This window comes from Perca fluviatilis, chromosome 3 (genome assembly GCF_010015445.1).
Source record: "Perca fluviatilis chromosome 3, GENO_Pfluv_1.0, whole genome shotgun sequence".
NCBI lineage: Eukaryota > Metazoa > Chordata > Actinopteri > Perciformes > Percidae > Perca > Perca fluviatilis.
The window spans coordinates 42,337,907-42,364,382 of record NC_053114.1 but is presented as its reverse complement, the minus strand read 5'-3'; the positions used below and the strand labels follow the sequence as shown (position 1 = coordinate 42,364,382).

At 38.9% G+C, this 26,476-nt stretch overlaps 2 protein-coding genes across 13 annotated transcripts in view; both read left to right on the top strand.

Moving 5' to 3' along the window:
- Positions 1-550: 550 nt before the first annotated feature.
- On the top strand, positions 551-14,687 carry dapk2a (death-associated protein kinase 2a). The gene is made up of 9 exons (XM_039794092.1): positions 551-641; positions 956-1,072; positions 5,834-6,055; positions 7,634-7,772; positions 8,776-8,905; positions 10,305-10,380; positions 10,493-10,645; positions 11,374-11,419; positions 13,930-14,687. Exons 2-9 carry the CDS (start codon positions 1,011-1,013, stop codon positions 14,581-14,583), a joined length of 1,482 nt encoding a protein of 493 aa, XP_039650026.1. The 5' UTR covers positions 551-641; positions 956-1,010; the 3' UTR covers positions 14,584-14,687.
- Positions 14,688-23,040: 8,353 nt separating this feature from the next.
- The window catches only part of herc1 (HECT and RLD domain containing E3 ubiquitin protein ligase family member 1), a 75,850-nt gene continuing 72,414 nt past the window's right edge, over positions 23,041-26,476 (top strand). For 10 of the 12 annotated variants that reach the window (XM_039795858.1, XM_039795863.1, XM_039795864.1 and 7 more), the window contains exon 1: positions 23,041-23,249. The gene's annotated coding sequence lies outside the window, so the exon portion shown is untranslated. Of the gene's footprint in view, positions 23,250-23,845; positions 23,942-24,372; positions 24,453-26,476 lie in introns of those variants that run through there. The other 2 variants (XM_039795853.1, XM_039795854.1) reach the window with 2 other exon arrangements.

The following is a 26,476-nucleotide window of genomic DNA, read 5'->3' as shown; positions in this document are numbered from 1 at the left end:
GACTCCCTGATGGTGTCTAATAACAATTGATTTTCAGAGTTGACAGCGTGCTAGAGCGCGCGAAACAACAGGTGTGTCATAGTTTCACGAGCTCAACAGATGGTCGAGCCAAGAGGCAGAGCACGCGCCAAACCTCATTTGTATTATTGCAAAGTAAAAGTTAACTTAAATGTCTGCAGGGTTACATACATGATTTAACTCTTTTGAATGTACCGTTTGAGTAAGTACGTTTCCGTTTTCGATTCGGCTTGAAAATAATCCACCTAAACCCTCTTTTGAAAATAGGTTTTCACAGTATTGTATCAGGTAAAGATGTAAGGAGCAGTGGGAAGAAATAAAAAAACAAATGTTTAAATTTAATTCAAATGTACTGCTTTGCCCGGCTCACAGTTGTCATTCATCCGGGCACTACATTACAGTAATGTGTTACGTTTCATCCACTAAATATCATACAGAACGTTATGAGCAACGCCACGTTAAATCTGTAGTTTTCCGAATGAAGTTGAGCGTGACGCCGTCCCCGTGCTATGTGAGCGGAATGTGTTGCTGGGAATTGGAGTCCTCCTTGACCGCAATGAGACGCGCACACAGGACAGGAGGAGGACATGGTGTTCATGATTAAGACTTGACGTTTTTACACGGTAAGACATTTTAGATTCACTGATCGTTATTAGTATTATTTATGACTTATGACATTCACAGTACTAGTCTCTTACTTCAGTGTCCAGTAATTGAAACCGTCGGTGCATTGGCGACTGTTTCTACTTTCAACTGAATTGCATTTTCGATATCAGCATAGCCATGGATGTTTTAAAAACCTTTCTCTCAGATTTTGTATCTTTTAGTTACATGTAAAGAGTTGTATAACATTTTTTTCCAGATGATAATAATAACAACAACAACAACAACAACAACAACAACAACAACAACAACTGTGTAATGCTTGTTATTTCAGGTAAAGAGAGATAAAGTATTCTCCTAACTGAAGAACAGCGGTGAGGACTGCAGCCATGGACTCATTCAAACAACAGAAAGTGGAGGATTTCTATGAAATTGGTGAAGAGTTGGGAAGGTAAAGACATGCATGCATGCAGTGTTTATTCTCATTTACTTCTTAATGGTAAAATATTTGCATCTGTTTTTTAATGTTTTTAATTTAATGAATAATAGTGAGATGTTTAATGTAAATCAGAGTTCAAATAACTGATTGTGTGAATGCAGACACTTTAATGCATGCCTGGGTAATGCTATCTTAAATCTAATGATGGATGGATGGATGGATGGATGGATGGATGGATGGATGGATGGATGATAGACAGATGGATAGATAGACGGATTGACAGACAGACGGATGGATGGATGGATGGATGGATGGATAGATAGATAGATAGATAGATAGATAAATGGACAGATAGATAGACAGTCAGACAGATGGATGGATACTACCTTAACTAGCACTACTACTCCTCTATATACTGTATATTTTATTTATTTAGGGCTAGGTTAAAATAATCGATTCTCCAATTCTCCAAATCTGTCTTTCTTTGAGTGAACTGATATTATTAATAAAATCAAGAAATCTATCTTTTATAAGCCTACACGTCATTTCACCATGGAAAAGGTCTTTAAACAAACTTTTTTGAGTCACTTCTTAATGTAAACATTAACCGGGTGCAACAGGTCATGATAAATTATGATTTAGAGGAACTTATCTTGTTTTTTTTTAACTGTTTTGAGTGAGGACATACTGTACAGCACAACAATCTGTGAAACTATTTGGAATGGCAGATGTAAAGTGTGGCATAACTTTTAGGGCTGGGAAATATATTTATATGTTATCGATATTGTGATAATATACTAGATATTGTCAAAAGCACCAATTTTCAACCCTACAATATCGTCGCAATATAGATATCAATGTATTTGGTCAAGAATATCGCGATCTCTGATTTTCTCCATATCGCACAGCCCTAACTTCTTTACGTAGTCTTTTAGTTGATCAGGAACAGTGAGTCAGGCATCAGTAATATTGATTTTAGTGCTGGTGTAGAGTTTGTGAGAGGTATTTGTAATTACAACATCTACATACATTTCATAATAAGGCACCATTCAGACTGGGAACCTGGGAAACAGAGATTGCATCGTTCAAGAGCACCAACGTGTCGGTCACTGCACCGAGCAGTTATTGTTGGTCTATAACAATATGGAAATGACTCTGAGTCATTAACTACATGCTGCAAATACTTCCTGCACCTGTGATAACTTTTATTCTCTTTGACTGCTTTAACAGGAGTCAAATGTGTGAGCCAAAGCTTCCTCTTCGATGCGTGATTGCTTTCACATATATACACACATTAAAGTATTTCTATACACCTCAGAACACACTGAAATAATACTGGTAGAAGAAAGGGGAAAGAAACATCAACTTGCATGTGTTTTTAGGCCTATAGGTTTGTTGCTGTGCATCGTCAGGTGGAGACAACTGCTACGCATGTCGAGCTGCTTTCTAAAGGACTCGTCTATCTTTAGCTGGGGCTATATCTAACCCCCAGTCTGGCTGCACATGAGGAAGTGGAGTGTTAGATTACAAACCACTCAAGTGAACCAGAAATAAAGAGATACAGTTGTTCAGTCAAATAACCTTTCATTTTAAATACCTATCCACATCAAACGTATTTTACATGACGTGTTTGCTTGCGTTGGGATGTGTGAGTATCTAAGAGAGCCGAATTTATAGTTATTACTTTGTGGCAGAATTTGTGCGATGCTATAAATAGACTGAAGCGGTGGGAAAATATGCGTGAGTAACAAAATATAATCACAGTCAATCCCACCTGTAGTCTGAGTCCTGTAGCATGGGTTAATGTGGGGTGCACAATATGAAGTAAACATTTAGCAACACACAAATAATAAAACGATACTTAATAGGGTAATTGTGACATTGAGATGATGGTGGTGATGGTGATGGTGATGATGATGTCCATGCTGCTGATGGCGACAATTTGTGTTACAATGGAAGAGATGTTAGAATAGAATAGAATACACTTTATTTACTGAAATTTGTCTTGGACACAGTGACACATCCGTTGCTTCACAACACAGACAATATGTAACATAAAAACATTCTCAAGTTAGAAAAAAATAAATAAAATACAAATACAGTAAGATAAAATCAACATAAAAGTGAGATCAGCAGAGTGTCCTAAGACACAAGGACACAAAGGGCTGGTGTATTTACTGCACCCCTGCTCTGCTGGACTAAGATTTACTATTGGAGTTCAGCAGCTTGACGGAAGTTGGAATAAATGATAACTTTAGTCTGTTTGACTAATGGAATAGATGTTGATCATGTATTCGAACATTTCATTTCATTTTTCATTTATTATACAGGAAGGTTAAAAGTAACATTAAGTTACAATATAATTGGGTCTGACTCAGTTTAAAAACTGGTTTCCAGCAAGTTCCTGTTCTGCAGTAGCCTAGAAACCTAGACGCACCCCAGCGGCAGCAAATGTAATTTGCAGCCAGGGGGGTCTAAGCACTCTCCGTTGACTTGCTAGCTGGAAAAACCAAACTCTGGTCAGGCCAATCACATCGTGTATAGAGTCGGTGGGTGGGGCTTATGGCTGCTGCTGCTGGGAACAGCGGTCTTCTGGGAGACTTGGAGTTCAGCTTTTCTTTGAGAAAAGAACAAAGAACGGCACTGAAGTTATTCTTAAAAAAAGGAAGATGTGTTTGGAGTTCTGCCGACCGGATACAGCAAAAGTTGAATCTATCAACTAGCGTTGCTCTGGTTGGTTGTTGCGCTATCCTATTGCGTGCAGAGGGAATTTGAAAGACAACCGTTTATCCCGCCCCTCGGATTGAGCTCCCAGACCCAACATCTGGATGTGGGTCTGGCTTGTCAGGCTAATTCTGCAGAAACATAGAACATAGAACACAGTTACGGCACATGAGGACAGGGACACTTGTACAGGACATTAGCGTGGGCTAGACACATACAGACAACTAAAAACAACAATACATGCAAACAAGACTTGGACAACACACAAACAATCAATGTGTGCAAGTGTAACTGTTGATAAGGAACACTTTGTATGCCTTTTTGAAATATGTGATGAATGGTAGTGTTCTGACATGTTGGGAATGTAGTTCCAAATTTTGGTGTATGTATGAAAAAAGGATTTCTGACCATATGTCTGGTCACTTTGCACTTTATTGTGGGTATTTGTGGCTGTGTCCTCATTCTGCTGCTTTTTTTAGATGTTATTGATGCTTTGTTTTGTACACTTGGAAATGTCAAAGTCAGTCACCAGTGACTATTGCTGAGCTTCTAGCCCACTGGTACTTATGAAGGAAATATTTATTCATAATTCAAATTGAAAGTCCAAAGAGAATACGAAGCGAGATCAAATTAAAAATATTATTTTACTACCCTACTAGGAAAAATCATGCCATAATTAAATTAAAAAAAGAAAAACAAATATTAAATCCAAATGGAAAAGCAAAATGGAAAATTCAAAAGATAAATCATTTTACATATCAACTTTGCTTTTTCAGTTTCCTTTTTCTTTTTTAAATTTAATTATGGCATGATTTTTCCTAGTAGCGTAGTAAAATAATTATATTTTTAATTTGATCTCGCTTCGTTTTCTCTTTGGACTTTCAATTTGAATTATGAATAAATATTTCCTCCATAGGTACTCAGGTCACCCCCCAGCACCACCAACACCACCATCACCAATGTCCTTCTGAATTGTGTGACTATGTTCTTTTTCATGTATTGTACCTTGCTGCAAAACCAATTATTAAGAGTTGAAAGTAGAGATGGACCAGTAGAGGAGCAGTTGTAGCTTTTTTAAGTTAGAGCATTTCTCCTTTGATTGAAGCGCCCCCATCAGGCCAATGTTTGTACTTTTTAATATATTTTAGATGTCTCTGTATGAAGTTATGAGTTGCATGTTGTCTGGTGATATGAACCTGTTTTAGCTTAATTTGTCTTAAATAAAAGAAAAACACCTTTTACACAGAGGGTTTAATAGCCACTTGTCACTCAAGCCAACAAACAAAACCAGGCTAAATTCAGTAAAGAGAGAACCATTGGAAACAACAAGAAAACTGTAACAATTAGTCAATTCATGAATTAGTCAAACAGTAAAAAAAAATCCAAATATTCTCTTATTTTAGCTTTTCGGATGTTTATGTTTTTTTTCCTTCTTCATTTTTCACAGTTTTCTGATGTTGTACATGTATAGGCCAAATGATTAATTTATTAAATAACAAATTAATTGGCAGATTAGTCGATTTTGAAAATAATCATTAGTTGCAGCCCTAATAACAATATGTGGATACTTGAATTTTGAGCCCCATACTCACATATAAAAAAAATATATATATATATATATATATATATATATATATATATATATATATATTAATATATATATTTTAAACAAACAAGCATTTAGATTTTAGATTTAGATAGATCTTTATTGTCATTGTATGCAGTACAACGAAATTCTGTTGGAGCCATCCTCTCCAAATAGCAGCATAGAATACAAAAATATATTCAGTATATGTATATATATACACATACACCAGCACATTCTCACCCAAGCACATCTCGCACATACACATTCATTCCATGTTCTCAATAAATAGCTAGAATCCAGTACGTAATAAGTAATGATGACACGGTTTCTAAATTGCCTTAAACATGTTACTCACTGATTGATGAACCAGCAGATACCAATACATCTGTTATAAGCTAAAACTACTCGCCTCTCCTACTTCTTCAGATCCAACCCTGTGTGATTCCTCCTCTGTGTTTCAGCGGGCAGTTTGCCATCGTGAAGCAATGCAGAGAGAAAAGCACGGGTCTGGACTTTGCTGCCAAGTTCATCAAGAAGCGTCAGAGCATGGCCAGCTCTCGAGGCGTGCGGCGCGAGGACATCGAGCGGGAGGTGGACATCCTGCAGCAGATTCAGCACCCCAACATCGTCACGCTGCACGACGTCTACGAGAACCGCACCGACGTGGTGCTCATCCTGGAGCTGTGAGTGACAGTCAAGGGAGTTATTCATCATAACACAGTTATAAGAGCATTTCATCTTAATCATGTCATATAAAGCCTCTTAGGCTACATCTGCATTACTACGTTTTGGTTTAAAAGTGAATATCTTTATACGTGACCACCTATTATATCAGGTTACAGGGACCCAGGTTCCATTCAGCCCAAGATTATTTGTTCTGGGAGATGGGTCAATCCTAAATGGGATGGGTAAGCACATAAGAAGCTGGGTCCAGACTAGTGTAGTATCGCACTGCCAGACCTTCCTCCACAGCGCTGCGGAGGAGGGTCTGGCTAGTCCACACAGCATTCTGGGATGGGAGAAAAAAGTGCTCTGTTTTTTTTGGCATTTCTTTAAAGCTTTAGTGCGTAACTTTTGGAAATTAATGAACGTCCTTTACATTCAAGGAGGACACGGAGGATTAAAAAAAACATGATGGACTCTTTAGAAGAGGTCATCATCTTCACTCGAGTTTCTGCGCGGGAAAGTCACCGGACGCCACAATCTTCTGAACATAGTCATACTGAGAAATACAGAGAGAGTTGTGTGGAGCTGATAGTCTTAATTAGCTTTGTAGCAACTCATTTGGCAACGGCTTGAATGTAACGGACGTTCATTAATATCAAAAAGCTTTAACATTCTTGTAATTACATACAGAGCCATCAGTGGTCAGGCACCTGCCTACAGTAGGGATCTGCTGCACCCTTCTTATGTTGACAGCAGATCTTTGAGGTCCTCTGATCAGGGCTTACTGGCTGTTTCCCGTACTAAGCTGAACACTAAAGGTGACAGAGCTTTTCAAACAATCACTCCTAGACTTTGGAACGCGTTGCCTCATGTTTTAAGAGTGGCTGCCTCTGCTGACATCTTTATAACGCAGCTAAAGACACATCTTTTTAGTCAGGCGTTCGTTTCACCACATTGTTGACTGTATTCCTATGTATTTTATGCTTTTGTGTCTTACTATGACCTCCTGTGGTTTATTGTGCTTTTTATGATTATCAATTTGTTATAATGTAACTGTAAGAGCCATTTTCATTTGTCCACTGGTGTCACTAGTTTGCTTTTGAGTGATGTCTATTTAGGTAGGAACCTTTCAACACGTAACAGGGGGTGCTTTTAATCGGAGGAGCACAAATAGTTTTTAACCGCATCAAAGCGCTACACACCTAGTTTCAAGTCCGTAAAGCAGCCCCTCAGTGGCTTTAAGTTTTTAGGCTTAGCCATTATAGTAACTATTTATTTGGCCTGTGAAGCACTTTGTGACTCTGTGATAAATGACATACAAATAAACTTTACTTCATTACAATGTATATGATAGAATCAGTGTGGTACTAAAGAAACATGAGAAATAAAAGGGAAAAAGATATTGGTATGTTTTGGTGTTAGCTGTGTGACATAATGATATTAAACACATATATAAAAGTTTAACATGAGTCCATGGCAGTTTTCATGTCCTATCACTTTGTTTTATGCTGAATTAGAGAAAGTCAAATATTTTCTATCACTCTGCACTGATTTGGTGACAGCAGGCAGTTGGATGATGCGTGTCTGCGTTGCAGGGTCTCTGGAGGTGAGCTCTTTGACTTCCTGGCACAGAAGGAGTCTCTGAGCGAGGAAGAGGCCACTCAGTTCATAAAGCAAATCCTCGAGGGGGTCAACTACCTCCATGCCAGGAAAATAGCCCACTTTGATCTCAAGGTTTGTCCAGTGAAGACACACTACATTCAGGTTTAACTACATGTGCTGTGGAGGAGACAACTCCCATTTCTGAGTCACATATTTGCACTGCAATGCACCTTTCAACTTGGCCGTGACATTTTGTCAAAGCGACAGAAGCTTGTTGTTAGATGTTGTTAAAGTGCTCATATTATGCTCATTTTCAGGTTCATAATTGTATTTAGAGGTTATTTCAGAATAGGTTTACATGGTTTAATTTTCAAAAAACACCATATTTTTTGTTGTACTGCACATTGCTGCACCTTCTCTTTTCACCCTGTGTGTTGAGCTCTCTGTTTTAGTTACAGAGTGAGACATCTCACTTCTGTTCCATCTTTGTTGGGAGTCGCACATGCCCAGTACCTAGGTAAGGACTACTAGCCAGTCAGAAGCAGAGTATGAGGGCGTGCCCTGACAGTACCTAGGTAAGGACTACTAGCCAGTCAGAAGCAGAGTATAAGGGCGTGCCCTGACAGTAGCTAGGTAAGGACTACTAGCCAGTCAGAAGCAGAGTATGAGGGCATGCCCTGACAGTACCTAGGTAAGGACTACTAGCCAGTCAGAAGCAGAGTATAAGGGCGTGCCCTGACAGTAGCTAGGTAAGGACTACTAGCCAGTCAGAAGCAGAGTATGAGGGCGTGCTAGCAGCTAGGCGAGCATTATAACGTGTGTTACAAAGTGACCACGTCTGTCTCTGAAGTAAAGGCTGGACTACAATAGAGCTGTTTGGAGCAGTTGGTGAACAGGGTTTTCTGTTGGAGATGGTAAGTCCCTTTGGGGGTGACTTTGGGCTTTTTCACTTTATAAACCAATAACATGCACAAAAAAAAATATAACACAATAAAGGAAAGGGAAAAAGCCAAAAAGCATAATATGAGCACTTTAAAATAGAAATGCAGTTATCATACGACAATGTCGCCAGCATTTGTTATTTAGATAGGCGTTTCTCAAACATTTTAAACTTCTCTCTCTCTCTCATCTGCAGCCGGAAAACATTATGCTGCTGGACAAGAATGTGCCGCTGCCGAGAATCAAACTCATTGATTTCGGTCTTGCCCACGAGATTGAAGCCGGGGTTGAGTTCAAAAACATCTTTGGAACACCTGAGTTTGTAGGTAAGACGAAGTATAAACACATACACAACCAAGAAACAATGAAACACATGTCCGAATCCTCCACCCAACACACCTGCTGACGTCCAGTCAGACAAAACGAAGGAGGTTCCCATATATATTCCCATATATATACATACACATATATATATATATATATATACATATATATACATACACATATATATATATATATATATATATATATATATATGTGTGTGTATATATATATATATATATATATATATATATTATATATGTGTATAATGTGTATGTACACACACACACACACACACACACACACACACACACACACACACACACACACACACACACACACACACACACAGTGGGTGCTATTGGCTCCTGCTAATGGGGTCCATTAATAAATGATTACCACTGCCATTTAGCAGTTTCATTCACTTGAAATAGATGAAGTAGGTAGTTTCTCCCCAAAGTTCTGCAATTTAAAAAAAGTCAAGGTTAGGGTTGGGTACCGAAACCTGGTGCCCAAATGACCGGTATCTATCCAAATTGCAACGTGGATTTTGGTGCCTCATTTCGGTGCCACTTAAATACCTTCTGGTTCAGTGCTGCATATTGCTGCTCTGAAACAGACGTTAGAGGCAACAGGAGCATCGCTGCACGTGACGCTAGTTAACACTTCACTTAGCAGCAGCTAACATTAGCCTACCGTTAGCTAGCAGCTGGATTAAACAGTTAAAATGCTGACAGCTAAACGGTGTAAAGTGTGACTGTATTTCACTGTAGAGGATTCCAGCAGCGGGACGTTAAGCAGTGTGCAGCTGCCGTAGTGCCGTTGTCGGAAAAACAACACAGACGTGGTGCATTCACTTGCCTCGTGGTAAGCCTCGTGGTGCATTCAAAGTTATTGTAAAATACCTTATTACCCTATTTTTTTAAGTATCGATTCAGGCATGAACATGAACTATTTTAGTACAATATGAGATCGTATTCTGAACGGCCGCCATGACAGTCTGGCTTTGAATTTCCGGAGAAAACAAACCCATGTGACGCGTTTGTCCAATCAGCTGCCGGTTTTCATTTTTTGGGCCACAATACAGATTAGCGCCGCCTGCTGTTATGGAGGCGTATTACATCTCGTCTCTTTGGTGTGTTCTGTGGCACTTTTTGGACCAACACGAGGAGACTGATCATTTCTACTGGCTTTTCTGTCAACGGTCGGCCGTCTGGTTGGTGTGTAAGCGGCTTTAGATGACTGGAGGAATCGGTCTGCGCAAAAAGATTCAGAACCTGTGGTATTAGATGCTAAGAGAAAGGTTTACTGGACTGGTAATGCGTCACACTGAACAGGAGTCTGCTCATTTTTCAACTACTTTAACAGAGATATTTTCTGCCTGTCATCTGTTTGCCTTTTAAGCACCGGAGATTGTCAACTATGAGCCACTAGGATTAGAAGCAGACATGTGGAGCGTTGGGGTCATCACCTACATCCTGCAAGTGAACCACAAATACCAAAATGTCACTTAGAGTATACTGCACATTACATTGCAGCTCCTGTCAAAACAGGGGGATGAACTGCTCTTTCTTTTTTATGTTTTGTTCCAGGCTGAGCGGTGCTTCACCTTTCCTGGGGGAGACCAAACAGGAGACATTGGAAAACATTTCAGCCGTAAATTATGAGTTTGACGAGGAGTTCTTCTGTCACACCAGTGAGCTGGCCAAGAAATTCATCAGCCAGTTGTTGGAGAAGGACAAGAAGTAAGAGCTGGAAATCCACCACACCTCCATCGCTAGCCCGTTGGCTGGAGGATGTTATGCTCTTTCTTAAGTTAGAAATTTTTTTATTTACATTGAAAGGGCCAATGAAAAACTTTTACTTGAGATGGCAACCCATTATTACCTACTTTGAGAACTTAAAAGAATCTGAACCCATATGACCTACCTTACATTTCCATTTTTTATTTATTTGTTTATTTATTTTATTGAGAATGCGCGGTACACAGGCAAATGCTCATAAAACAACTACTTTTATGCTGTGATTTACTAAGGTTATTATTATCAGTGTGTCCCCCCCCCCCATTATTTAGTTTGTTTTACTAGTTTTTAGTTTTACATTTGTTTTATTTTAGATTTTACTTTACTCTTAGTCTTTTACTTGTAGTGTTGTAATGCTAGTTCAAGGCATTTTGATGAATGATGTTTACGATGGATGTTTAAAGAAAAAGGTTAAAAAAATATATTATTTTTCTACTGATATACATTTCATTCTATGTATTTCCTGTGTAATTTCCATCAATAAACAGATTTAAAAAAAAAAGAAAAGAAAGAAGTAAGAGCTCAAGCGTAACTTAGTAAATTACATTTTCTTCAAGGCAAAACAAAGTAAATCTCTTTGTTTTAGTTTGGTAATGTTCTCCAGAATCACAGAAGCCATCTGTTTGTGGTAGTTTAGTAACATTATTTTAACTTTTTCTTTTCTCTTACAGGAAAAGATTAACAATTCGAGATGCTCTAAATCACCCATGGATCAAGGTAAAGTGTAAACTAACCTTTAGATATATATAATGTTTTACTTTGTCTGCATTATGTTGTGTTCTAGCTGGAATTATTGACGAATTTCATTTTTTAATAACCCTTTTTACAGTTTTATTTAAATTGCAACCAACAAAATGTAGAGTATTTATCATGGTTGTTTATGTTTCAGTTTCCTGTTTTATTTTGTAGTCTGTTTTCTCCCGTGTCATGTCTAGTTTTACTTCCTGCCTTGTGTTTTCCTGCCTTTTGCCCTGATGTGTTTCACCTGTTCCTGAGCCCTCGTGTCACCTGTCCGGGCTGTCCCTTGTTCACCTCATTACCTTGTGTATTTGGGCTCTGTGTTGTCGTTGTCTGTGGTCAGATCATTGCATTTTTTTTGGTGTTTGTGTATGGTGTATGGTCTCGGTGTTCCAGTTTTTCGTGATTCCTGTTCTTTTGGCTTCCTTTACATTTTGGAACTATTTTTGCCTGCTGTCTTCAGGACTCCTTTCGTTGTATGGATTTTTGTTTATTAAATCCTCAAGCTGACCACTGCCCTGCTATCTCTGCATTTGGGTCCCCCATTATCTGAATCCTGTTACAGTATTTGTTTACAGTAAATGACCAATAGTGACTCTAAATGACGGGTTATCACAAAAATTGAAACATGTAAAGATGTGCAAATAAAGCTTCACGTCCTCAATTATTTTTTACTTTTTTTACAGGTTAACAGTTTACTACCGTTCAAAAGTTATGATTCAGCTGTTAAATTGATGTTTTTGTACTTACCTTCAATAATAATTATTTTAACGGATAAAAAAGGTTTAATTTTAAGCACCAAATGTATTATTTACCATTGAAATAGAAGAATAAAACTATTCAAACTTCCATTTAGTGGATGTCCCCACAGTGTTGCATGACAGGGGATAATACTGTTGGAACTTGGATGTTGAATTTGTTTTCCAGTCCAGAAAAGCGTAAGTGACCTGTCATGCACGGCTTGGAATTGCCACCAAGCTCTGCGCTCAAAGTTCAAATTATTTCAACTTTGACCTCGTTGTGGCTGACCTTTCAGGGCGCGACCAAAGCTGGAAGCACAATGACCCTGTGCTCTACCTCGCGGGTTTACCTCTGATCATGTGTAGGCGGCTTAACTTCCTGTTTCTATTGTGACGTTTGAAGAAGAGCTTTGCTAAAGCAACACATTGCCTGGTAATTCCTGCTTGTTGTAGACAGCATTATTGTGCGCTACACTGAAACGGGAAGCTGGTCCGATTTAAATCTGCACACATGTTGATGCTAAGCTTCCAGGTTCTTTTACCAATGACTGCTGATTTCTTCTCTTTCTCTCTCTCTCTCTCTCTCTCTCTCTCTCTCTCTCTCTCTCTATTTTTGAACATTTCTGATTTAGACATAGTTGCGTCAGAAATTCCATACTAATGCTAGTAGGCTAAAACAGTATGTGAGATACGTCCGAAATCTTAGAATGAAAAATAGCATGTCAATTGCATACTATTTCCGTTTAAATATTACAAAATGCAAACACTGGACACTATGCCTGCGTATATATCCCACAATGCAATGCGGTAGTAACCACAAAGTTCAAAACAGACAAACGGACAGCAGCTAAGGCAGCTCTGTAACATCAATAACGATTTTATTTACATTCCTACATAATTTAAAATCTGTAATCAGTAATTCAAGCATTATCTGGCAATGCCGCAAGAGCGGAGGTCGGCAGGGGTTACCACGGTTACGTGTCTCCAACCGGCAAGGAGGCTCTCGGGAAGTGACGTTGAAAATTACAGCTTAGTGCGTCCAAAAAAGATACACACTAATGTTGTTTTATGCAAAAGTATGTCAAACGATATATAGATATTGAGTATGTAGTGCCTTGTATGCAATTTCGGACTCAACCATAGTATAGAGCTTAAAGCGCCCATATTATGCTCATTTTCAGGTTCATAATTGTATTTTAAGGTTTTACCAGAATAGGTTTACATGGTTTAATTTTCAAAAAACACCATATTTTTGTTGTACTGCACAGCTCTCTCTCACTGCTGCAGATCCTCTTTTCACCTGGTTTCTGTTTTAGCTACAGAGTGAGACCTCTTTTCATCTTCTTCTTCTGTACTATCTTTGATTGCACTCGCACATGCACAGTAGCTCAGATGTAGAGCATGTCAGTCATGAATAAATCATGTTAAAACATGTATAAATGACTCATTATTGACAAAAGGCAAAAGAGCTGTGCACACACATTTGAATAATGTCGGGCTGTAAACGGGTTTGGGCTTTTTAAAAGCTGTCAATATAAATGTACTTGTCGGGCTCGGGCCGAATTCTGTCGGGCTCGGGCCTTGTCGGGTCTAACTTTTAAGGCACAATTAGGAAATCAACTTGGGGCAATTAAAAATGTTTATTTTTTACTATTGTGAAATGGTCTATATAATAGCATGAGCTGTCTATCTGTGCCTGCTCCTTCCTTATTTGGACGACACTAACGCTCCCTTTTTTAATCCCTGAAGTCCAACGAGCACAAGGAGGAAAATAAAGCCCAGGAGCCGAGGAAACGGGAGCGTCGCCAGCTGAAGACCAAGCGCCTGAGAGAGTACACTATCAAGTCCCACTCGAGCATGCCGCCCAACAACACCTACGTAAACTTTGAGCGCTTTGCCCAGGTGGTAGAGGACATAGACCAGATGGAGAGCTCGTTCGTTAGCCTGGCAGCAGCCCACGACTCTCTGCAGGAAGACATCGATGCCATGGTCTCCATATACAACGAGAAGGAGGCCTGGTACAAGGAGGAGAGCGAAGATGTGCGCCACGAGCTCTCGCAAATCCGCTACGAGTTCCGCAAGGTGGAGGCCTTTAAGAGGAGCCTGCAGGACGACATGCAGGCTTTCAGCTCCAGCCTCGGGGCCGTCAGCAGCCGCTACCAGGAGAGACAGAGCCACTTCGACGCGCTGCGTCTGGAGCTCGGCAACGAGCTGAAATGGGTGCAGGAGGTGATGGGTTCATTTCCCACGGACGGCGGTGGCGGAGGATACCCCAACTGCAGCTTCTCCACCGTCTTCAACAACGACGTGAACGAAGCCCTGAAGGAGCTGCTGAACCGCTCGTGTGGAGGAGAGCTGCTGTCCGGGATCAATCTGGACTTTGAAACCGGACAGCAACGATGAATGCTTTACAGTTATTAGAAAATCAGGTTACACTTTACTTGAAGGTATCTACATAAGAGTGACATGACACTGTCATGAACACATGAACACATGAACACATGAACACATGAACACATGACAATGACACATGAACCCTAACTCTAACTAATTCTAACCCTAACTTGTCATGACAAAAACCGAATGACACTTACTAAAAGAAGCGTTATGTCATAAACGTTTATGACTTGTTTATAATGTTTATGACACGTTCATGACAGCGTCATGTCACTCTTATGTAGATACCTTCAAGTAAAGTGTAACCAAAAGCCATTTAAAATCACAACGCTGACAAGTACAGATTCAATGTGACTATAGGGAGGACTGTGTCAGGTCGTGAAGGATGAAATCTGTCGCTACACATAAATATTTAGCAGAAATATAGTTTCACACCAGAGAAGTATTATCCTATTTTTGCAGACAAACTGCAAGTTTTCATGCTGGAAATACTAGGGCTTTGCTCGACTGAAGACATTCTTATTTGACTAACACTCATTTGATTTTGTCAACTAATCGACAGTGGTGTGCGCTTTGAGTGGTTGTCAAGACTATAAAAGCGCAATATAAATGCAATCCATTTACCATCTGTAAAACTGAGTTTCTTCACAAAAAATCATGTAAAAGCACAACTTTAAATCTTGTGTTTACCAGAGATGTGCTCATAAGTTTCTTGGAAAGAAGTCATTTAGCATGAAAAAGCATTAAAAATGACTAATCGACTAAAGTAATCTTCACTTTTCAACTCTTTTCGACTAAGACCAATTAGTGGGCCAGCCCTAGAAAAAATAAAATTTCAACAATGAGGTATATCCACGCATGTTCAGCAGAAGCATTTCAGTAGCATTTTTATTTCAGTAATGTCAATCTGTTGTGCTGTGTGCTAGAGATAAAGGTGAAGACACAATGGCTTTTTCATTTGTGTATTTTGTCTCCGATAGCTTAATATAAAAAACAGTATTAAACATTTGTGTTGGTACTATGGATGTGTGTATTATTAGATTATATCTGCAAATGTCCCATCAAAGGTTTTGAAATGAAATTTGATTCATTCACACGTTTAAAAGGTAGGTAACTCATGGGTCCAGATTGAACAATGCTGTGACAGCCAGCTGATGTTTACACAGGTACGCTTACACAATATTGTTGACCTTGTAAAGTTGCACTGGACCGTAGCACCCACAACATTTATGTCACTCCAGTCTCGTGAGTGTATACGTGTACATCAGCACGTACAGAAGATCAGCACAGTGTTTACTTGAGTCCAGTGATCCAATTTCTGGTGGATTTCCACATTACTGAAGTACTAGAGTATTTTTTCTAGATGGCAACTGGATCAAAATCTCAGCTGGTAGCATTTTGGGCATTTAAAGGTCCCATATTATTCTCATTTTGAGGTTTATATGTATTTGTATTTTGGGTTTATACTAAAACATGTTTACATAATTTAATGTTTAAAAAACTCTTTGTTTTTCTCATACTGTTTGTCTGAATATACCTTTATTCACCCTCTGTCTGAAACACTCTGTTTTAGTGCCTGTCCCCCTCCCGAAAAAGCCCAGTCTACTCTGATTGGTCAGCATTTCCTGGTCTTTTGCATCTTTGCTCCCGGAGTTTCTGCACCATCATTGCAGCTGGGGAATGACTGTAACGGCACTGTAGCGGCAATTTGTACCTATAAATAGTATATTTGTGACATCACAACTGTATGGAAGTCCTGACGGCTCGTTTAAAGGCACAGTTTCTGGATTACGTTTTTATACTTTCACATTATTTACATAGCACCTCAACCTGCTTTGTAATTAAAAAAAGACATGGAAATCTCACTGTTTACAATATGGAATCTTCAAGGTGCTTGCAGGCTACGAAAAGCAATAAAATGTCTTTAATTACACAACAATATCCAAACGTATGTCTTAAATTTGCTTCAGTATAGTTAAAAGCAGAATTTCAGAAGGACCGTGTTGGCTGAAGCTGGATTTTCTGATTAATAGACCAGTCGTGCAGAATAAGTTACATGACAGTTGTGTTCATTTTCACAGTTTTTGTTTTGGTGGTGTAAATGGTCTGATGATTCATTTGAAATGCCATTTAAACTGAAATTTGCAGACTCCCTGGGCCAGCTGCTGAATCACGGAGCTAACAAGTGTGTCAGCTGGGGGGCCATTAGTCATGTCGGCAGTGATGCGAGCTGCTGCCTGCTGGGATGAACTGGAACAGATCAGAGAGAACGACCAGCTGGGACACGAACCAGACTTCAGACCAGGAGGGGAAGCTGCACCTGAAATTAAAGGTGACAGTCTGTATAATGAATACTTTTAATTTTTATACTTTTTGCTGATGGTACTTCTGTAATTTATTTAAGTAACATTTTGAATTTAGGACTTTTACTTGTAATGGAGTATTTTTTAGACTGTGGTATCTCAGCCTGTGCGCCGATTATTAAAGGACAAATCCGGCGCAAAATGAACCTAGGGGTTAATAACGTGTACCGAGTCGACCGTTCTCTGGGATATGTTTTCATGCTAATCGAATGTGACCAGTTTTATCACAAACCGCTAATTAGCTTACAATGCTAGTCGTTGGGGCACGGCTAAAGGATAGTTTATAAAGACAGTACCGTTCACGTATACATGCGGGCGCCATCTTGGGAAAACATCAGTCGAATGACGAACGCCGTGCTTGAGCTATGTTACTGGTTGCACGGCGTTCGTCGTTCGAGTGTGTGGTGATATTTTGAGCCTGGTTAGTGGTGTAGAAATAGCGATTTCTTTTTACTTTACCAGTGCCCCGACAACTAGCGTTATGAGCTAATTAGCGGTTTGCGCTAAAACTGGTCACATTCATTTAGCATGAAAACAAATCCCAGAGAACGGTCGACTCGGTACACGTGTTATTAACCCCTAGGTTCATTTTGCGCCGGATTTGTCCTTTAAGCAGCTCTTTATTCAAAAATGGAGAATTCAATTCAATTTCAATTCAATTGTATTAATAGTGTCAAATCACAACAGGAGTTATCTCAGGACACTTTACAGATAGAGTAGGTGTAGACCACACTATAATTTACAAATTGTCAAATAATCTGACGCAGCCCAAGAGGGCTTTTATTTATTTTCGATAATTTTGTGATGTTTACCATAAATTTGACAATTGCTAATTTAACTTGTAATCTGTGCATTATCTCATTAATTCTCTTATTTATGCTTTGGTACTTTTAGTTACCAACTTAATAATGTCATTTTGAAATATTAGTATCCAGTGCAGTCTATTGATTTGGCCAGAAACCCAACTCCAAAGGGATTATATTGTTCTTTGTTTTGGTTGCGGAAGTAGGCAACTGTTTGCTATCATGTTAGCCATAATAACAGCTCTATGGTGATCATATGTTAGGGCTGTTTGTCTGTGAGCTCTGTCCTGCAACTTAAAGTGCACCATTGCTGAATGGCACTTAAAAAGTGTTTTTACAGACATAAAAGTGGAAAGTGACTTATCATGTTCAAGTCACCTTAAACACAAAACGTATGTTATTAAAAATGAAACATAACCGTTCCTGTGAAGAGCAGAAACAGGTAAAGTCAAGAAGAACCTCTTACTCTAATGCTCTGGACTTCCTGATTGTATATCTGTTGAAAGAGCATACAGGGCTGAGGTTGAAGCTTTGCAGTCAGGGTCTAAAATGAACTTTTTAGTCCACAAGCCAAATGGCTAGTGAATGTTCTATCAGCCACTCAATAGATTACCATTGTTTTTTTGGCTGGTGAGTGAAGCAAAAATCTACCAACCTTTTGCATATTTTACCAGTATTTGGCTAGTAGATGGTGCTAATTTTGGACCCTTTTTTGCAGTGTAAAGAAGTTTGTGCTAGTCTCGCTTTGCCAGACCATCTGGCGAGTCCACACAGCATTCCGGGATGGGAAATGTGCTCTTGTTTATTGGCATTTCTTTAAACCAATCACAGTCGTCTTGGGCAGCATTAAGCGCCGTACGGCCAACGGCGCCTCTGCCAAATAGCCTCGTGAAGGAACTTGTTTTGGTGGAACGTGTGTACGTTCAAAAGTTCATTTAGTCGTGCAACAGAAAACTCCGATTGGACAGATAGTCTAGCTAGCTGTCTGGATTTACCCTGCAGAGATCTGAGGAGCAGTTAACCATAGTCCTCACGAATCCACCAGAGTTTAGAATTCTAACACAGTTTAAAATGCCAACACAAAGAAAGCCCAACGCAACGGATATCCGGCCTAAATTAGTGAAATCAGGCAGAATTTCTGTCAGCAACGGAGCAATCCCAGAAGTGGAACGTCGTGGATATAGACTAGACCTGTGCTGACTGAGCCATTAGTTGCCCCCACACTCTTGCAGTTGTGTTGACAGGATAACTCACAATATAAAGCTGTTGTGGAAACTTGTGCACACACTCCACTGAGAGCCTCCTTCTATGGCCTCATCCACATCACCAGAATACAAACAGAGATACAGTAATTACTCAGGCTCTTTAATGTCAGCTTCCTAAAGAAGAGGCCTAAATATTAAAAAAAAAATTAAAAAAACAGGATCAGCTTCTGATCAAATAGATGATAGAGAGTGGGAGTGGTCTTCTCTGTGTCTGCACTGTAAAGATAACCACAAAACCCACTGTAGACACCACGTGACATTACATCGTGTCACAACTGAGTGAATTATATAATAATTAATAATAATTATGATTCTTAAACAAATTATCCTATAATTTACTGCTAATGATAAACATTACTTTGACATATTTATTCCTGGACCTTTATCACTTTATTAACAGCCTTTATATACTTTTACTTACCATTTACTACCTGTTTACATCTCTACATAGATATGTATTACTTCTCATTATGCATATACTACATTTCTGTTTACATTACAGTTGATTCACTTTACAGTTACTGTACACCTGTATACCACAAATATGTATTATTCTATTGTATTTATTATTTCTTTGAACTATTATAGTTTACAACTTACAGAACAATTGTATGTAGACATTTTAATTTTATTGTTGGTCATTGGCCCTATATTTATATAAACACCTTTTTCCACATATTGTGTACTTAATAGTCCTGTCTGTTCTTAAATTGTATTTGTCCAGCTTTGTTGTCCTTGTTCGAACAGTAGCTGTCATGTCTATTTCTGTTTAAGTACATGAGAGCAATGCAAAAATACTGGAGTTAAATTCATTGTATATGTACTTATACTGTGGCCAATAAAGGTGATTTTGATTTTATTGTATCCCTATATTTTAGCTTCTGAACTTTTTAATGTCTTAGATTCTCATTTTTTACTTACTTTTCTTTTTATACATATTTAATTGTTGGAGGCAGCCTGACATCTAAGATTGTAACTGCCAACGACTGCTTCTCTGTAATTGTTGTGCACATGACAATAAATAAATAAAAATGTGTCATATGTTCACATTTTAATTATTTGTGCAATGCATGCAATGACAATGGTGAAACAGTGAGATGGCAGTATTGGACACTTGCCATGTTGAACTGCTGTGTGTTTTGGAGCTTCTTTGTCTATGTGGGTGTAAATGACATGAGCCCCCGTTGACTGTATGGTGTGTGAGCATACAGAGGAAGAACATGTAGGCAGACAGACAGGCAGGGAAATAATCATGCTGGGAGACAGAAAAACATTGTGACAGATTGCACGGAACCGCACACAACTACCTGCCACTTGTACCAAGACATCAGAGACATATACTTTCCACACATTACAAACACCCCAAAAAGATTTTGAAAACATGACTGCAAAAAACATCCATACAGGCTGGATGAAATACAGCAATGTGCAAAGCAAGATTTGTGAGCTGTTGTGACCACTGAAATAAAACCACCATAAAGGCTGTCAATCATTTGTGTATTCCCGCACTGACCATCTGCAGTGCTGTGCTGATCTCTGTATACTGTATAGACCATAGAAATAAAATGAAATAATTATATTTCTATTGTACAGACACTCACAGTCATACACAACAGATACCTCAATATACTTTGAAAATGCTGCAGTGTTTACATACTGTAGTTCTCACTTATTTGTTTTATATTTTTTTTAACTGCAATGTCCACACTATTCTATTTGTGTTCTATTGTATCTTAAGTTATCTTTACTTATCTGTATATATAGGCCTATATGTAAATATTAGTTAAACTTTACCTATTTTAATTTATATATTTCATTACAATGTTGCACAGCTATGCTTACACTTTATTCTAGTACATGTACATTTTTGGTTGTAATTCACACAATGTAAACGTCTACTACTATGGAAGTCCATTTCTGCCAATGTGATGAAAAATAAGTAAGTCGTAATAATGAGTTACTTCCTCAAAATAATGACTAAGGTTGTTTTCACACCGCAGCAGTTTGGTCCATTTTTAACCGAACCCTGGAGCATTTCGTGAGAGAGTCCAGCTCGTTTGGGGCGGTGTGAAAGCTCATGTGGGGCAGACCAAACAACTGAACTCTGGTCTGCTTGAAAATGTGGGTCTCAGTTTGCTTCCAAGTGCTCTAGAGTTCAGTTTACTTTAGTTGAGAATGCAAACCAACCCAAATACAGGAAGTAAACCAAAAACAGTGTGTTTACTAGCCTGCAATTTCAACCTTGCACATAAATTACGAATCTATATATGATTTAAACTAAAGGATGCTAACTTTAAAATCCATGATCTATTATGACGATACATCGCTGGTTGTCTGTCATCATCATCTATTTCTCATCAGGGCCCGCGCTCTCTTTCACTCGCTGTCTGTCAGCTGCTCATATTGTTCGCCTTCTTCTAAAATATTAGAAACATTAAAGCAAAACCAGAAAACCCAAGACGATAAAAAATGTGCGTCGCTCTCTTATTTCTGAGACCAGGAAGTGTCGGCCAGTTTCACTTGGATATTCTGTCCAATAGACCAGCAACAGTTTCGACCCGTATTTGTTTACACTGTTTGGTGTGCTTGTTAAAGTGCAGTGTGAACTATCAAACCAAATGAAAAATACAACAATGTTGCAACTTCAACCAAAGTCTACTGAACTAAAGGTGTGAAACCGCTCTTAGTAGGTTATCTCAAAATAATGAGAAGCTTTCTCAAAATAATGAGAAGCTTTCATTATGCTTTTTGGCTTTTTCCCTTTCCTTAATTGTGTTATATATCTTTTTTGTGCACGTTATAGGTTTACAAAGTGAAAAAGCCCAAAGTCCCCCCCAAAGGGACTTACCATCTCCAACAGAAAACACTATTCACAAACTGCTCCAAACAGCTCTATTGTAGTCCAGCCTTTACTTCAGAGACAAACATGGTCACTTTGTAACACGTTATAATGCTCGCCTAGCTGCTAGCATGGCACGCCCTCATACTCTGCTTCTGACTGGCTAGTAGTCCTTACCTAGGTACTGTCAGGGTACGCCCTCATACTCTGCTTCTGACTGGCTAGTAGTCCTTACCTAGGTACTGTCAGGTGCAGCCCTCATACTCTGCTTCTGACTGGCTAGTAGTCCTTACCTAGGTACTGTCAGGAACGCCCTCATACTCTGCTTCTGACTGGCTAGTAGTCCTTACCTAGGTACTGTCAGGGTACGCCCTCATACTCTGCTTCTGACTGGCTAGTAGTCCTTACCTAGGTACTGTCAGGGTACGCCCTCATACTCTGCTTCTGACTGGCTAGTAGTCCTTACCTAGGTACTGTCAGGGCACGCCCTCATACTCTGCTTCTGACTGGCTAGTAGTCCTTACCTAGGTACTGTCAGGGTACGCCCTCATACTCTGCTTCTGACTGGCTAGTAGTCCTTACCTAGGTACTGTCAGGGCACGCCCTCATACTCTGCTTCTGACTGGCTAGTAGTCCTTACCTAGGTACTGTCAGGGTACGCCCTCATACTCTGCTTCTGACTGGCTAGTAGTCCTTACCTAGCTACTGCACATGTGCGATTCCCAACAAAGATGGAACAGAAGTGAGATGTCTCACTCTGTAGCTAAAACAGAGAGCTCAACACACAGGGTGAAAAGAGGAGCTGCAGCAATGTGCAGTACAACAAAAAATATGGTGTTTTTTGAAAATTAAACCATGTTCTGATATAACCTCTAAATACAATTATGAACCTAAAAATGAGCATAATATTTAATAATATTAATACATATTTTTTTTTAGAACATTTCTCATTTTGAGATGCTAAGTCATTGATATGATAATACTAAGTGATTATTTTGAGACAGTTTTTCTCATTATTTTGAGATACTAAAAACTCTTTTTTCCATCACATTGGCGGAAATGGGCTTCTACAGCTTCCCATGCCAATAATAAAACCCCTTTGAATTAAATTTGAAATAGACTACAGGTCCCAACGTCACAGCCCTGGGCTGGGGCTGGGGCTGGGGCTCGGTGAGGGGTTGGGTCTAGCAGACTGCTCCCCTAGTAGTTACAGTGGAAGGTACGGGAGAGGCGGTCGGAGGCATGGAAACCCATACATGGCTCTGTCTCCTTTCACATTAACGTTATCGAAGCTTAGCTACAGATATTGACTGCACTGTTCGTGTTAATGCAATGAAGCAAAGTCAGGTTCTTGTGTAGGCACAACGCACAGAAGAGGGAGGAGGCCTTTGACAGTTTACTGGTAAGCGAGCTTTTTATTCCAGCTAACGTTAGGAAGTCTAGCTAGCAAGCTAACGTGCTATGATACAGCAGATAAGCCAACCCCAACACTGGCTCAAATAGCTCCCGCAATATGGAGTTGGACTTTTTGGACAGGTGTGTGTACTAATATGACTAACGTTACGTAAGTTATTTATTAGCCTCCTGTCATTTCTGCACACCAGGGTGTCACTTTGTGCTTTAGGTATTTTATGCTTTCTTTGCTAGCTGAGTGACGTGAGGAAAGTTAGCTGACGGTAGCTAACGTAAACAGTATTGTCAGATGACAGTCGTTGCCAAACAAACTGCCTTTCTAATCTGACACAATAAGCAGGTTAGCAACCTTCTTCTGCTGACCAGCCTGCTGCAAGTGTCGTGGTACTAGCTGTTTTTTTTCTGCCGGTTGTTAATTATGTGCTAACAACCTCCGCTAAAAACAATTAAATGAATGTTAGCATGGGCCGGTGATGCCTGGTTGATGCATAGGACTTGTCCATTTAGCTAGCTAGATGCTATAACCGCCTATAATCACACTAGTCGTACCCTAAACAACTGCAGTGTTTCCTGTAACCTTATCAGCGTGACTGTCAACCAGCTGTCAACACGAAGGAGTGTCTGAGGAAAGTCACTCACCTTCACTGTATGCCGGAGCGAAACAGGCACCAAAAAATGGAGGCAAGCACAAAATGTTAATATTAAACATGATGAGTGTTTATACAACAGGATGATGATTTTACAGTACCTCAGGCAGGCTGCAGTCAGAGGTAGAAAACGTACTTGGATCTTAAAAGTAGCAATAGCACAGTGTAGAACTACTCTGTAACAAGTAAAGTCCTGCATCAAAAATGTTACTTAAGTAAAATACAAAAGTTTTAGCATCAAAATATACTAATAGAGCCAAAAGTAAATGTAGGTTACTCTTCATGCAGAATGACTAATATCATAATAATAATTATTGATGCATTAATGTGTACATCAGTTTAATGTTGCAGCTGTTAAATGTGGAGCTGTTTTATTTTATAAACAGGCTCCTAGATGATAACCGCCTATAATACCATTGTGGTTTTACCCAAACAGCTGCAGTGTTGCCTGTAACCTCAGTGTGACTGTCAACACGAAGGAGTGTCTGAAGAAAGACACTTACCTTCACTATAACCTGAAGCAAAAACAGGGACCAAGAATGGAGGCAAGCACAAAATGTTATTAATAAACCCATCTTAGTACTCATCATGCAGAATGGCATTTCTTTTAAATATATATAGTTAGCTATATGTATATTTCTATAAATGTAGCTTGTGAATTTACCCCCAGGATTGATAAATCAACATCATAATTTATTTGCTAATTCAATTTAGTTTTATCATAGTTATTATTAAGATTTGTATAAGTAACTGAAGTTATCAAATAAATGTAGTGAAGTAAAAAGTGCAACATTTGCCCCTGAAATGTAGTGGTGTAGAAGTATAAAGTAGCAGAAAATAGAAATACTCAAGCACAAGTACCTCAAAATTGTACTTAGGTAGGGCTGGGTTAAAATATATTCTCTGAGAATCTCTTTTAAGTTGGTATTTAACTGAAATGTCCCTAACCTAATTGATATCGAATCTGAAATGTAGCCTACATTATTTTAGTAACTGCACTAAGTCATGTTCCACCACTGGCTGTAATGAATATTCAAAAGTCCTTCATGACATGAACGAGTGTCTTGACCTGCACACTCACACACTGAACCACAGCCTCAGAGATTATTGATTAGTTCACATGGCTTTGATAAAATGCATTGTATATTCTGTGTTAAATAGGTGCATTTTGGTTAAAGTTAGCAGCATTTTCACAACAGTGAATGTGGTTCTGTAGTTCACATACTGTGTAGGCTTTGTATATTGAATTGTATATTGTGGATGGATCATGTAATGCTCGCAGTAGACCTTGTATTTGTCTTGTGAGGCTTGGCAACAGTATAGTGACAAAAAATGCCCTAACTGTTCTCTTTCTTTACTGGCCTGATTTCCAGCCATTTTCCTTTTTACAATCAAATCTACAATGGCAAAATGCATGCTGTGATCAGTAGGGCTGGATCTCGCCAATGATTTCCCAATTTGATTCCAATTCACAAGGTCCGGATTCAGTTATATTTCTAATTCGATATCAATTAGGTTAGGGACATTTCAGTTACAATATATCAGTTTTGCTTCGATATAAAGAGATTCTCTGTAAATTGTACAAGCAAGAAGCGACCCTCAAATATTTTTTATAATGCACCAGGTGAAAAGGCATATATTAAAAGATTGATTTGGGGATTTTATCAATCGATATTGGATCACTCAAACAAAGATCGACTATAGTTGGAGAATAGATTATTTTAACCCAGCCCTAGTGATCACGTCACCTTCGGAGTCCCTTGAGATTAGCCCGCTTGGTCAACACAATGTTGTAGGGTTCTGTGTGCTTTAGCCAGGAATGTTGCTGTTTTGGTTACTTTACTTTGCATAGGATTTTCAAAAATCATTCAAGGTGCTGAGCCTGAAATTGCATGTCACTGTATTTAACCTTAGAGGTCATAGCCAGTCTTATAGTCGGCAGTAGTCTGTTTGTCAGCAGATCCATCGTCTTGCCAATCCATATGCAGTTTACTGCTTCCTTCCTATTATTTCACTTAATGTTTACAAGTCAAATTGATCAGTGCAGGTGCTCTGTCTGAATGGGGTTTTATTTCAGCTGTAAGATAATAGCCTGCAGTTAACATTAGGGGTGCACGATTCAGAAAATGTCACGATTCGATTAAATATCGATTTTAAGGCTCAAGATTTGATAAAAAAAAAAAAAAAAAAGGTTCACAGTATGTAAATGTAGTTACCTTTCCCATGTGATTGCAGTAGACATACAATAAAAAATAAATATAATATAATAAAATATGAATTGATTTTTGGAATTCTATGAATCAATTTTGAATCGGTAGAGCTTGAATCGCAATTTGAATTGATTTTTTTGCAAAGCCCTTAACATTGATTCCATTAAATCTATGAGGGATTTAATCTGTGATTGGTTATATAAATACATTCATATTATTTAACAGTTTTTGTTCACATTATCCCAGAAAGGTGTTGATTAATGTCTACGGCATTTCTAAAGCTTTTGTGTTTCATGGATTGTGTCGTCATAGACTTTTGGAAAGATGTTGCATTTATTGAACTTTAAAAACAGTGAAAC